Genomic DNA, 14,254 nt, shown 5'->3' with positions numbered 1-14,254 from the left:
TCCGAAAACTAGGCGCCTCTCGCAGAAGCTGTGGGATCTCCAGTGCTCAAAATATGGCAGGCGCCACCAGCACCCTCGTTTCTCGCCTGCAAGGCAGATGACCATGGATCTCATAGCATATCATAGACAGGGCCGGATTGGGGTTTCACGAGGCCCTCAGCTACTGAAGGTAATGGGGCCCTTTATATGCCCAGCTGTCCTTTGTCAACAACAAATGGTCACTGTTTTGTATTTAATATATGCTATATGGTAATTTATGGAGCTAATAGGTATCTAAAGCCTTTTGCACATGTTGCCACGCAACCAGTCCATGCAGAATGTAGGCACCCTATAAAGGTAAAGGTAAAGGGACCCCTGATCATTAGGTCCAGTTGTGGCCGACTCTGGGGTTGCGGCGCTCATCTCGCTTTATTGGCCGAGGGAGCCGGCATACAGCTTCTGGGTCATGTGGCCAGCATGACTAAGCCGCTCCTGGCGAACCAGAGCAGCGCACGGAAACGCCGTTTACCTTCCCGCCGGAGCAGTACCTATTTATCTACTTGCACTTTGATGTGCTTTCAAACTGCTAGGTTGGCAGGAGCAGGGACCGAGCAACGGGAGCTCACCCCGTCGCTGGGATTCAACCGCCGACCTTCTGATCGGAAAGTCCTAGGCTCTGTGGTTTAACCGACAGCGCCACCCGCGTCCCATAATTGTTTTTGGAGTTAAGTTGAAAGGTCTCTCTCTCTCTCTCTCTCTCTCTCTCTCTCAACACACAAATGCCATAAGCCATGGCTGAATGCAGGGCAGGCGCTATGGCCTGGGTAGCTGGGGCCACCGAGATCAAACCCCCAGATACCAAGAGACTTCTGCTGCGACGGAGAGGACTTTTACAGGGAGAAGCGGGAGGGAGAGCCGGGAGGCAGAGTGTACGCAGCAGAGAGTGAGGTCTATTTTTATCCTGCCTTCTCCATAAATCTGAACTGCAGTCACAGGGCTGGGATGCGGCTGAGCGATGGGAAGTGACAAACGGGAGGAATAAGACAGCAGTTTTTCAGCCGGCCAATCCCAGCAGGATGAAATAGGGGTGGGGGGTGTTGGGAAATAATGACATCAGCAGAATGAGAAGTGCCCTCATCTGGCACACACAGAGAGAGAGAGAGAGAGAGAGAGAGAGAGAGAGAGAGAGAGAGAGAGAGACCGCCTCCCACCTTCAGAAACACCTTTCAAAAACACGAGGCCAGTGGAAGCATGGACTTACTTCTCCCTTTTTTTCCTTGGAAAAAGGGCTCGCTCTAAACGCTTTGCTGAAGTTTGGCAGCGCACAGGGCTGTGGGGAGCTGCTTTTCACTGAAGCAGACCATTAGGGTGCATCTAGCTCAGTATTAGGGATGCAGGTGGCGCTGTGGATTAAACCACAGAGCCTGGGACTTGCCAATCAGAAGGTCGGCAGTTCGAATCCCCGCGACGGGGTGAGCACCTGTTGCTCGGTCCCGGCTCCTGCCAACCTAGCAGTTTGAAAGCACGTCAAAGTTCAAGTAGATAAATAGGTACCGCTCCGGCGGGAAGGTAAATGGCGTTTCCATGCGCTGCTCTGGTTCGCCAGAAGCAGCTTAGTCATGCTGGCCACATGACCCGGAAGCTGTACGCCGGCTCCCTTGGCCAATAAAGCAAGATGAGCGCCGCAACCCCAGAGTCGGCCACGACTGGACCTAATGGTCAGGGGTCCCTTTACCTTAAGCTCAGAATTGTCCACACTGACTGGCAGCAGCTGTCTAGGGTTTCAGGCAGGGAGGTCTCTCCCAGCCCTACCTAGAGATGTATTTGGGGGTTGAACCTGCTGCTAGTAAAGCTTGTCTATCAAGACCTGAGCGGCTGTCATTGCAATTTTAAACCCCCTTAAATCCTGCCCTGTGTTATACGTTTCTCAGGCATCAAGGACGTTTTCATAACCTTTACAACAACTCTGTAAACTGTGTTGTTGCTGATGGTGCCATCCCTGGGAGATTGCAATCAAATCCAAGACTTAATATTCTTGCTAGTTTTGAGTTTAGGGGCTAATGACCACAGAGCTGTATTGCTGATAGGCAGAGACCCAGACCATAGAAATGTGATTGGTAGAAAGGGCTCTGTGTGATGTCATTTCCCCTCCTCTCTCGAGCAGGAAGAATCAAAGAAGCATTTCCTGTTCCCTTTCTCTCTCTCCTTCTCCTCAGTCAACCAAGAACCTCCTTCTGACTTTAATCTCAATATCAGTACTTTACCTGCATAGTTTTAACTGAAGAAGAAGCTGAGAACCAATGCATGGCTATGAGTAAGTAAATCACACTTTAAACTTCTCAGTTTGTTGTCTGATTCTTTGTTAAACAGGGTAAGAATTTGGGGAGCCAGCTTGCTTCGCAGCGGGACTTAATTAAAAGAAGACTTTGCAGCCTGTTCATATTTGCTTTCCATTTTTCTGCTAAGGATGGGACTTTAAACTCTGCTTGGTGCGTGTTCAACCCACACACGTGGGCGCCTGGAAGGATAAATTGCAATTAATATATCCTCTCCTATCTATTAAAACCCACCCTGCACTATCTTCATCCCCAAATTGCAGATCTGGAAGGGGTTTGGTGCTAAGAGAACCGCCAGTGGTTTGGATAAATCCTTACAGCAGCCCTTTGAAGTGGACTGGCGTTGTCATTCTGAAATCTCAGACTGAGGCTGAGCAGCAGGATGCCTTAGGGCTGACCGCAGAGGTCCATGGCCCAGTCACGATCCTAACTGCAAACATCTGGGAGCCACTGGCATGTGGGGGAGTGTGGCATAAACTCCTTTCTTTTTTCCCCTCCGTTGGCCAGTGGCCAAATAGATGTTCCAAAGGGAAGAAACACAAGTAGGGCCTTCACTCTTGCTAGAAGTTCAGCCTTGCCCTCACCGGTTCTGGAAGGCTCCTATAGAAGGGTCCCGTATGCACAGAGACTTTGCGCCTGCCCATTAGTGGAGATAGGAAGCCCCAAACATATATTTTTGTGATGTCCTTTTTATGTTGAGATTTGTAGAGACACCATTGATCCTTTGCTGAAGAGGCTCGCCGATCTTTCAGACAAGTCTAAACTTCATTCTCTCCTCTCAGGCAAAGATCACAAGACGACCTGGCCGGTAACCAGATTCTGCGCCCAGATTTGTAGGCACAGATCATCCTCCAGAATAAAATAGCTTACTAGGGAAATGCTGAAGTTGCCCTTTGGGGTGCCTCAGGGTCAATTTTTTATGGTAGCCCAAATCTCAGTTGTACGGGTGTATGTATATATCTCAATTTTAACTCATGAGCTATTGCTGCAATCTGCTCCGATTGTATATTTTATCTTTATGAACACTGTTTTTATTGTGTTATGTTATGTGAGCTGGTCTTTGCCTGTAATAAATTATCTATCTATCCAAAGGGGGAAAAAGCAGGACCTGAGCAAAGATTCCTTGAGTACAAGATCCCTTTGGTGTTCAGCAACTGCTGTTCAGAAGCATCGTTGCCTCTGATGGTTGGAGGTAAAGGTAAAGGGACCCCTGACCATTAGGTCCAGTCATGGCCGACTCTGGGGTTGCGGCGCTCATCTCGCTTTATTGGCCGAGGGAGCCAGAATACAGCTTCCGGGTCATGTGGCCAGCATGACTAAGCCGCTTCTGGTGAACCAGAGCAGCACACGGAAACACCGTTTACCTTCCCGCCGGAGCGGTACCTATTTATCTACTTGCACTTTGACGTGCATTTGAACTGTTAGGTGGGCAGGAGCAGGGACTGAGCAACGGGAGCTCACCCCATCGCGGGGATTCGAACCTCCGACCTTCTGATCGGAAAGTCCTAGGCTCTGTGGTTTAACCCACAGCGCCACCCACATCCCTGATGGTTGGAGGTAGAGCATAGCTATTCTGGCTAGTGGCCATCAGTAGCCCTCTTCTCCTCCATGAGTTTGTCCAATCCTCTTTTGAAGCCATCTAGATTAGCGGCCAGTGTTTGCGCTGCGTGAAGAAGTCCTTTCTTTCGTCTGCCCTGGATCACCCAACATCCGTCTTCACTGGAGCTCCTCAGTCATCCAGCCCTCCCTCCCCCAGTGCCACCCCACCATGAAAGGACAAATCTCTGCCTTTTCGGAGCATCCCTCTAGTCTCATCATTTGCATGAGTCACAGCTTGCTTTTCTCTCTCTCCCTCCCTCCCTCCTGCTCCAAACCATGCTGATTAGGAATGGCAGGTTGCTCAGGGCTTGCTAAAAAGCAATTTAGGGGCTAAGGGTGGGTGGCAGAGAGGAAAATAGAAAGAGAAGAAGACGTGCGTTTTCTCCTCGCCCTTAATCAACTGCTGGGAGAAATCCCCTCCTGATGAACTGTTGGCTTGGCAAAACATTGTCCCTCCTCCGCCCAGAAATCCACCTGATGCAGCCACAGCGCTACAAATAAGTTTGGGGGCAGATCCACGCCATATATTCAAAGCACACTCAATGCACATTTAAAGTGCACAGGGAAATCTCTCGGGGTGAGAGGCTGGGGAAAAAGAGGGATACTCCCCGTGTGTGAGCTGGGAGCACACGCCCTTTTTTGTATGGCTCAAAAGTTAAGATATATCTGCAAGAGAGGATTCTGTACTTATCTATCCCTTCTTTCTTTTCTCTGTTATTTTATTCTTTTTCTTTTTATTTATTTTTTGTGTGTAATTGGTTGGCCTTTTATTGTACAGTGGTACCTCGGATTAAGAACTTAACTCGTTCTGGAGGTCTGTTCTTAACCTGAAACTGTTCTTAACCTGAAGCACCACTTTAGCTAATGGGGCCTCCCGCTGGCGCCACACAATTTCTGTTCTCATCCTGAAGCAAAGTTATTAACCCAAGGTAATATTTCTGGGTTAGCGGAGTCTGTAACCTGAAGCGTATGTAACCCAAGGTACCACTGTAATGCGAAAAGTGTAAATAAAACTGTATCAAAAAAGCGCCCGGCTTTTCCCAAAGAACACTGGGAATTGTAGTTTCACCCTTTGCGGTGCTACCTTTCCCAGTGCCCCCAGCAAGCCGCAGTTCCCAGGATTCTTGGGGGCGGAGAGGTAAGCTGTACTGTAAATGTAAGACATGGCTTCAGTTTGAGGCTGACCACTGGGAAGGAAATATTGACTGTACTTGACTGCGTTGACGGACTGTGTTGACATAAGAGCTCTTGTGCTCAGGCCTTGCTTGCGGGTTTCCCAAAAGACGCACCTGGTTGGCCACTGTGAGAGCAGGATCCTGGGCCAGGTGGGTCATTGGCCTGATCCAGCAGGGCTGCTCTTATGTGCTTCCATCACCTGCAGAGGGTGGCGGGGTCTCCTGCCAATCAGCTGGTCACCAGTATCTCCAAGGCGCTGTTCCTTTGCTGGGGTGGTTTGATTTCCAGCGGGGCAGGCAAAGGAAAAACAGGCCATCCTTGTGACACCAGGCGACTGACAGGTCGGTTGCCCGACTACATGGGACACAGGTGCACACACAACCTGCTTTTAATCTCTGCTGATGGGGTGCTAAGGGCAGCCCTACATACACAGCAACCCCCAAACTGGTTAAACAATTCCCCCCGTTCAGCCACATCGCCTGACAGAGGGAGAGGAGTCGCCATCCATCCAACTCTCCCTGCTTCAGAGCCAGCTATTCCCGGCATCTGCTCCCTGGCAAGAACGCAAGCGGGTCATCTTCGGTCGAGGACGCTCCGAGTTCAGGAAGGGAAGTCGGAGGAGGAGGAGGAAGAGATGGAGAGCAGGCAGAAAGAATCCCAAGAGGGTTCCCAGTTGCTGCCAGGCCAAGTTAGTGATGGCTTGAAGCACAGGCTCTCTGCGTGGATCTTTGGCAAGGGGGAGCTGCGGCTGACTTGGCCCCGATCCGCAAAGGGTGCCAGAGCTCAGCCTTCCAAAAAAAGATGTTGGCAGGTTCCTATTTAAATCAGTCGCTTCATCAGAACTGTGAGGACCAGGATCTTAGCTTATTTTTATAGGAAAGGCTGTATGAGGCTTCAGTCCCCAGCATCTCTCTGGGCAGAGATGAAAACCCAGAGAGCTGCTGCCAGCAAGTGTAAGCAACACTAGATGCGCCAATAGGAGGATTGGGTATAAGGCAGCTTCTCTTGTTCTTGTTTTAAATCAGCCCTTTGCTCGGAACCATGAGGACTAGAGCATTGCTTTTTAGTGTAAGGGCTGTAGCTCAGTGGTAGAACACTTGCTCTGCATGCAGAAGGTCCCGGGTTCAAGCCCCAATAGCATTTAAGCGCTGGGAAGCAGTCCGTCTCCGAAACGATGGAGAGCTGCTGCCAGGCCGAGCAGACAACACTGGCCTAGATGGGCCCCGTTGCTCTGACTCACTTCTACGATTCGATAAACAGAGAGACAGTGCGGACCCTCTCTCTCTCTCTCTCTCTCCATAGCCTCTAGGCCAAAGGGAACCCCCTCCCCAGCCCCAATTTGGGGGCCTGTGGGAATGCGATGTCCTGTCTCTGCAGGCATTCAGCAGGGGTTATCAGCCTTGCCGCAATGCAGTCTGTGCAGAGAAGCCGGTGTCAGTTTTGCCTCGAAATGCCAGCATCTTCCCCCCTGCACATTGCCCCCGTAGGCCCTCCTCACTTTGGCACCCCCGCAAAAAGCACGGTTTCCTCTGCTTCCCCCGCCCTTCCACCACAGTTCCTTTTCAGAGGGATATAATCCTGCCTAAGCTTTTCCGCCACAGCAACCAGGGCCTCCGCAGTGCCTTGTGAAGCAGGGAGATAAGCTGGGGGCCACTGCGATTCTGACACATTATTCCTAAATTAGGAATGGGGAGGGGGGAACGAGAGAGAGAGAGGAGGCGATGAGTCACAACCTTGCCGCATTCCGCTCTCGAGCCTGGAGCAGAAATCCGGACTGATCACACCAGTGCAAAACTCAGCCGGGCCCAATTCGCCCCCTGCCTCTCAGGATCGCTTCAACCCCGGCCTCTGAGCATGCAGCGATGTCCCGCTGCTTTGAGCCAGTTTTGCCGCATGAGATGACCGAGTTAGGGATTAAGGCTGCGATGGTTTTTTTGTCGTCGTCACGATTCTACGGGGCTCCCCGCCTTTCAGTCCAGGCCATTGGGAAATGGCTGCTGTGAGGTCCGGTCTGTTTGCCAAAGCATTATTGCGTTTATCACTTTTTAAGATGCCGGTGATGTATACTGCGCTTCTACTAGGTTCTTGAGGTTGGCGGCTGCCTTGCGTTTTAATGAACTGTATTATTGTAGCTCAATGTGGTCTCCCACGCTTGGATCCTGCATGCTAGGGGATGGGTTGCCAATGCAATAAATAGTCAAGGCTGATGTTGAAAGTCCCACAATCCTGCGTGTAATAAGCGAGCTTGACAACAAGAAGAAGAATTTGGATTTGATATCCGGCTTTATCACTACCCTAAGGAGTCTCAAAGCGGCTAACATTCACCTTTCCCTTCCACCCTCACAACAAACACTCTGTGAGGTGAGTGAGGCTGAGAGACTTCAAAGAAGTGTGACTAGCCCAAGGTCACCCAGCAGCTGCATGTGGAGGAGCGGGGAAGCGATCCTGGTTCACCAGATTACGAGACTACTGCTCTTAACCACTACACCACACTGGCTTTGGAGTGTGATGTACACTGACAAGGAGAGGGCACTGACTTCAAAGGAACATCAGAAGAGCCCAGATGCTGGATCAGCTGCCCAAGGGGGCCTGCCTAGTCCAGCATCCTGTTCTCACAGAGGCCAAATGCACCAAAGAGCCTAAGAATCCAGATAGACTGCCTCTGGACCTGGAGGTTTCATAATGACCCAAGAAGAGCACAGCTGCTGAATCAAGCTGAAGAGGCCCATCTAAGTCTAGCATCCTTTTCTCACACTGGCCAACGAGATGCCCAAATAGGGAATCCCGCAAGCGGGGACCTGAGTGCGAGAGCCCTCTCCCCATTTGTTACTCCCAGAAACTGGTATCCAGGGGCATGCAGCCTCCAACAGCTATTGTGGCTAGTGGCCTCATCCTCCGCTGGTAAATTTGTCCAAGCCATCAGGCCAAAGGAGGCCCATCAAATCCAACCTTCTCACAGTGGCCAAATGCCCCTAAGAATCTAGGAGTTTAGGTAGACTGTCTCTGGATCTGGAGGCTCCATCAGGACATGAGAAGGGCCGGATGGATTAGGCAAATGGCCCCCCTTGCCCTGTTCTCACAGCAGTCAACCAGTTGCCTCTCCTGGGAAGCGCATAGGCAGGACCTGAGTGCAACAGCCATGCTCTCCCTGTCTGTGATTTGCAGCCGCTGCCCCCGATAGAGGAGGCAGAACTTCACCATCACGGCTAGTAGCCATCAGCAGCCTTTTCCTCCATCAATTTTTCTGAACTCCTTTAAAAATTGTGTTGATTGATACACCATGCAGCAGCGAATTCCATACTCCAGGGTGTGCCTCAGTCTGTCTCCAGACTGTTTAACATCCTGGCACTTGAAGGCAATTCCACAAAACGAGATGGTCAGGGTTCAGGATGAGCTGCTTTGAACTCCATGTGGAGTAGAGGGCGTCTATGGTTTCAGAGCAATTTCCATGTGAAAACCAAAACAAGAATGCCCTGAACGTAGAAAGCTAGCATATCAAATGGACGGCTATACAAAGCCAATGTCTCCCTGAAGTCCTAACTCACTACAAGTTTTTATTGTTAAGAGGCGGGGGAGAGGGGATTCCGTGTAGAGGAGTGTTTACAATTAATTACAAACCTCATCACTCACACACACACTGCCCAACATCTGCCGACTCACTGTGCCTAATGGTAAGACCAGAGTTTGGACGTTGTTTCAGCACCAGCCATGCTTCGACTAAGTGTCCTCCTCTCCGCAGTGTCGCGTTCCTGGGATCAGGCTCCCTTTACTTATTATTTGTATTTATTGTATTGTATTTCTCTCCCACCCTTTTCTCCAAGGAGCTCAAGGTGTGGTACGTGGTTCTCCCTTCCTTCTCATTTAATCCTCACCCTGTAAGGTAGGTTAGGCTGAGAGGCAGCGACAAGCAGAAGATCACAGCCAGTGAGCTTCACTCCTGGCCAAGTTGGGGATTTGAACCCTGGTCTCTCCCAGGTCCTGGTCCGACACCCTATCTGCTACACCACCACTAGCACTTCTCCTTCAGGGGATAAGGAAGGGGGGTGGAGTTGGAGAGGGAATTCCCCTAACCTGCCCCAGATGGGCACACTGAACCAGAAGAAGCCCTTGCACAAGAGGAGGCTGTTGGGACGGTAGCTATTCAGCCCAAGGAGATGGCGGTGCTCTCCTCTAGTTACTGCTCTAAAGCCCCAAGCAAAACCTCACCCTCCCCTGCTCTGTTGCAGTTGATGTCTCCTGAAACATCTTGGGCCCCTTCCTCCCACAGAAGGCGGGGCTAGCTGCTCAGATAGAGTTACCTATTTATGTATCCGTTCTGGCTGGTGCTGAAACAACATCCAAGCTTTGCTCTCATGGATCCCTGCATGGAGCTGTCCAGGGTGCTGCTGAGACCTCATCTCCATATTACTGAGGTTGTCATTCAAGACACAACACAGCAAGTGTCCCTGTATTTGTGCCAGAAGCGGGGATAACCAGCGGGTTGTCTTACAGGTGCTGTTGGACTATGACTCCCATCATCCTTGACTCTTGGTCGCTCCGTCTTGGACGGATGGGAGCTGTAGTTCAACAACCCCTAGAGGGCACCATGTTGGATATCCCTGTGCTAGGGTCCGCCGGCTTACCCTCTGCCTAAAACCCATGCAAAGAGCTTACAAAGACTGTCAACGAGGCTTTTTCAAACTTGAATTTCGCACTTGTGTGCTATCTTGGGGCAGGTGGAGTTGTCTGAAAGGCAGCGTACAGTGGACGCTCGGGTTGCGAACGTGATCCGGGTGGGAAGCACATTCGCAACCCACAGCGCCGCATCTGCGCACGTGAAGGTTGCAATTTGGCGCTTCTGTGCATGCACAAAGCGTGATTTAGCGCTTCTGTGAATGCACAGGCGCTGAAACCCCGAAATCCGGAAGTAACCCATTTTGGTACTTCCAGGTTCGGCATGGTGCGCAACCCAAAATCGCACAACCCAAAGCATCTGTAACCCGAGGTGTGCCTCTACACATAAATGCCAACCTATATCCCAGCCCCTTAAATCCAACATCAAGCTGCTGCCAGTACCAGCAGCCCATTTTCTCCTTGGTTGGGGAGACTTACCCAGCATGCCTTTATTGGAGTCCGACAAGCACATATCCTTCTCAGCGCTGGGAAGGACAAAGCCCACCACGAAGATCTCCACCCCGTCAGCCATGAGGGCCAGCCCCAGCACAAAGTACAGCGTCCACTGGAACCTCCCGTGTCCACATTCCTGGAGGATCAGCTCATACTGCTGGGCCAGCTCTTCCTTCTCCTTCTTCTTCTCCCCTTCCAGGTCGTCAAAGTCCCTGAACTCGCTCACCACCTCCTGGTTGGCCGTCAAGTGGTCCCCACCCTTGAGGGAGTCGTTCCGGGGGATGCCCTGGTACTCTCCTTCGTAGATCTCATCGTCCTCGTCGTGGCCCTCGGTGGCGTCGCTAGAGGCCCCCTCGTCGTCCACTGCCGGCTCCCCGCGATAGTAGCCATCCTGGGGCTGGTAGTCCTCGTCATCGTCGTCCTCCTCAAAGCGAGCGTAGGAGCGTTTCGTGTACTCATCCTGCATCCGGTCCACCCCTTTGCCTACCTTCTTGGTGGCGTGCTTCTTCACTTCCTTGGCAATGTCTTTCGCCCCGCGGATGAAGGCGGTCCGGTCTCTGAAACCTTCATCCATGGTTTTCTGGCGCTTTGGGGGTCAAAGGGAGAGGAATATGCTCGGGAGGTCTTCTCAGTTCAACACCCAGAACGGGTGGACAGCTCCTTCCTTCCGAATAAGAGAAATCTGCAGTGTCTTCCCAGTTCAGCACCCAGAAAGTGTGGAGAGCTCCTTCCCTTTGTTGGCAGAGAAATGCACTCCAGAGGACTAAGCTTGTCTTCTCAGTTCAGCACCCAGAAAGGGTGGACAGCTCCTTCCTTCTGAATAAGAGAAATCTGCAGGGTCTTCTCAGTTCAGCACCCAGAAAGGGTGGATAGGTCCTTCCCCTTGGAGGGTTATCCACCCAAATTACAAGGCTAACTTGAGGCCTTCCAGCAGGCGGGTGAGAGCCACTTCGAGGGCTGCCCTCTGCCAGGCTGAAGCCCCCATCCGTCTAAGTCCAAGCTTGCCTTTGGGGAGCCAACAGGCCAGTGGAGGGAGTCACTCCTTCTGTGTGGGTGGTGATGGGCCTGCAAGGACGACAAAGCAAAAACCGGAACACTTCAGACATGGAACGAAGGACAGGAGCAAATTCACACAGAAGGGAGGCTGTAAATCGTTCTGCCCGTTCACTGAGGTCCAGCGCCGAGGGCCTTCTGGTGGTTCCCTCACTGCGAGAAGCCAAGTTACAGGGAACCAGGCAGAGGGCCTTCTCGGTGGTGGCACCCGCCCTGTGGAATGCCCTCCCACCAGATGTCAAAGAGAAAAATAACTACCAAACTTTTAGAAGACATCTGAAGGCAGCCCTGTTTAGGGAAGCTTTTAATGTTTAATAGGTTATTTTATTTTAGTGTTTTGTTGGAAGCCGCCCAGAGTGGCTGGGAAAATGCAGCCAGATGGGCGGGGTATAAATAATAAATTATTATTATTATTATTAATCAAACTAGCATGGCTAAACTGGCCAAAGGAGGAATGAGCATTTAGTGGATCTGGTGACAGCAGAGCATAACAAAAGCCTGCGTGTGGGAGTTCCATAGTTTAACTATACGGTGGCAGTGCTAAGTGCATTTTTAAAAAATAATAATTTTTATTGAATGATTTTATGTTACAAAAAACATTACAACCACACTACTACTAAATATAATTGAGAAATAAAAATTACATACAGTGGTACCTCAGGTTAAGTACTTAATTCGTTCTGGAGGTCCGTTCTTAACCTGAAACTGTTCTTAACCTGAAGCACCACTTTAGCTAATGGGGCCTCCTGCTGCCGCTGTGCCGCTGGAGCCCAATTTCTGTTCTCATCCTGAAGCAAAGTTCTTAACCTGAAGCACTATTTCTGGGTTAGCGGAGTGTGTAACCTGAAGCGTATGTAACCTGAAGCGTATGTAACCCGAGGTACCACTGTACATCAATATTTAGTTTGTTATTTGTTATTTACCGTCTTATTTCCTCCCAAACATTCCATACGAAACACACATAGGCACAGGCACACACACACAAATAAAAAATAATAATAAATGATAATAATGAAAGTAAATATTTCCCCCCTTTTATCTTACAAAATCTTTTCTTCAGTTTTGACTTCCTGTCAAGTCCCTTCGCATATGTTTTATCTTACAATCGAATGTACACAAAACAATAAAACAATACAAAGCAGTGTTAAGTACATTTTTTGAAAGCTCCAGACTTATCCCCAGCCCCCCCTCCAAAAAATTATACCTCCAACACATAGTTAAACTATGGAACTCCCTCACACATGAAGCAGGGATGGCCAGCAGCTCTGAATACCAGTTGCTGGAAGCCACAGGAGAGGGGAGTCTTGCCCTTGTGTGAGGGTTTCTCACATCATCTGACTGGCCACTGTGAGTACAAGATGCTGGACCAGATGGACCCCCTTTGGCCTAATCCAACAGGACTCTTCCTATGTTAATAACATAGGATGGGGACACCCCCCCCCAACAAAACCCAACCCTGAGAATGCCCACCTCCCTGCGTTAAAGGCAACTGTTCTTCCTGCAGGGGAAGAACCATTTTAACATCCCCCAACAGGCAGCAGGCAAGCCCCAATTTCCAAAAACAAATCAAGCACGCAATTTGCCGGAATGAAAAGGCCCAGACAACGAAGCTCCCTTGCTGCGGCAAGGGAGAAATAAACCTGCCGTTGTATATTTTTAATATGCTTGTTATTCGTGAACTATGGCGCTGCACTCCTGAACTGTGAAAACTCAGCTGTTGTAAATAAAGCTGATTCTGGAGTTTTTGTTTTAGCAGAAGGGGATGTGTGGGGTGTGTGTGTGTGTGTGTGTGTGTGTGTGTGTGTGTGTGTGTTGGAGAGTGGGGAGGTATAGTGAGAAGTATTTGAATGGTAAAGGGAAAGGGACCCTTGACCATTAGGTCCAGTCGCGGCGCTGATCTCGCTTTACTGGCCAAGGGAGCCAGCGTACAGCTTCCGGGTCATGTGGCCAGCATGACTAAGTCGCTTCTGGCGAACCAGAGCAGCGCACGGAAACGCCGTTTACCTTCCCGCCGGAGCGGTACCTATTTATCTGCTTGCACTTTGATGTGCTTTCGAACTGCTAGGTTGGCAGGAGCAGGGACCAAGCAACGGGAGCTCACCCCATCACAGGGATTCGAACCGCCGACCTTCTGATCGGCAAGTCCTAGGCTCTGTGGTTTAACCCACAGCGCCACCCACGTCCTTCATTTGAATGGTAGGGCTATGCCATTTGACTTGTAGCACAGACAAGTATTCTCAGAGTGGGCAGATTCCTCCAGGAAGACCACAGCCCAGTCATGGAGACAAGAATTCTCACTGTGACTCAGAAGAATAGAGAATCATATAGAAGGGACCCTGAGGGTCATCTAGTCCAACCCCGTGGAATGCAGGAATCACGGCTAAGGAATCCCTGGCAGATGGCCACCCAACCTCTGCTTACCACGTACCTACGGGACCACCTCTCCTGGTATGCCCCGCGGAGGACCTTAAGGTCCACAAATGACAACATTTTGGAGGTCCCAAGTCGCAAGGTGGTTAGATTGGTCTCAACTAGGACCAGGGCCTTTTCAGTACTGGCCCCGACTTGGTGGAACGCTCTGTCACAAGAGACCAGGGCTCTGCGGGACTTGACATCTTTCTGCAGGGCCTGCAAGACAGAGCTGTTCCACCTGGCCTTTGGTTTGGACTCAGTCTGACCCTTATGTCTTCCCTCCCTTTACGGTTTTGATCTATGGGCTACTTTTAAAATGAGGCTGCATTTTAAATTGCATTTTAACCCGTATTTTAAATTGGTGGGTTCCCCCCCCCATCATGTTTTTACTATAATTTTACTGGTGTTAGCCGCCCTGAGCCTCTGGCTGGGGTATAAATAAATTATTATTATTATTATTATTATTATTATTATTATTATTATTATTATTATTATTAAAAAACCTCCAAGGAAGGGGAGTCCACCATCTTCCAAGGGAGTCCGTTCCACTGTTGAACAACCCTCAGAAAGTTCTTTCCAAGGCTGAGTCGGAA

General features: G+C 50.3%; 1 protein-coding gene across 1 annotated transcript in view; it reads right to left on the bottom strand.

Moving 5' to 3' along the window:
* Positions 1-14,254, bottom strand: part of SV2A (synaptic vesicle glycoprotein 2A) — a 53,720-nt gene that overhangs the window by 22,159 nt on the left and 17,307 nt on the right. Inside the window, exon 2 of the mRNA XM_053369381.1 lies at positions 10,182-11,261. Coding sequence (XP_053225356.1) covers positions 10,182-10,770 — 589 coding nt within the window. The 5' untranslated portion in view covers positions 10,771-11,261. The remainder of the gene's footprint in view (positions 1-10,181; positions 11,262-14,254) is intronic.

The sequence above is a fragment of the Podarcis raffonei genome, chromosome 16 (genome assembly GCF_027172205.1).
Source record: "Podarcis raffonei isolate rPodRaf1 chromosome 16, rPodRaf1.pri, whole genome shotgun sequence".
NCBI classification, from domain to species: domain Eukaryota; kingdom Metazoa; phylum Chordata; class Lepidosauria; order Squamata; family Lacertidae; genus Podarcis; species Podarcis raffonei.
This window is presented reverse-complemented; position numbering and strand designations above follow the sequence as displayed.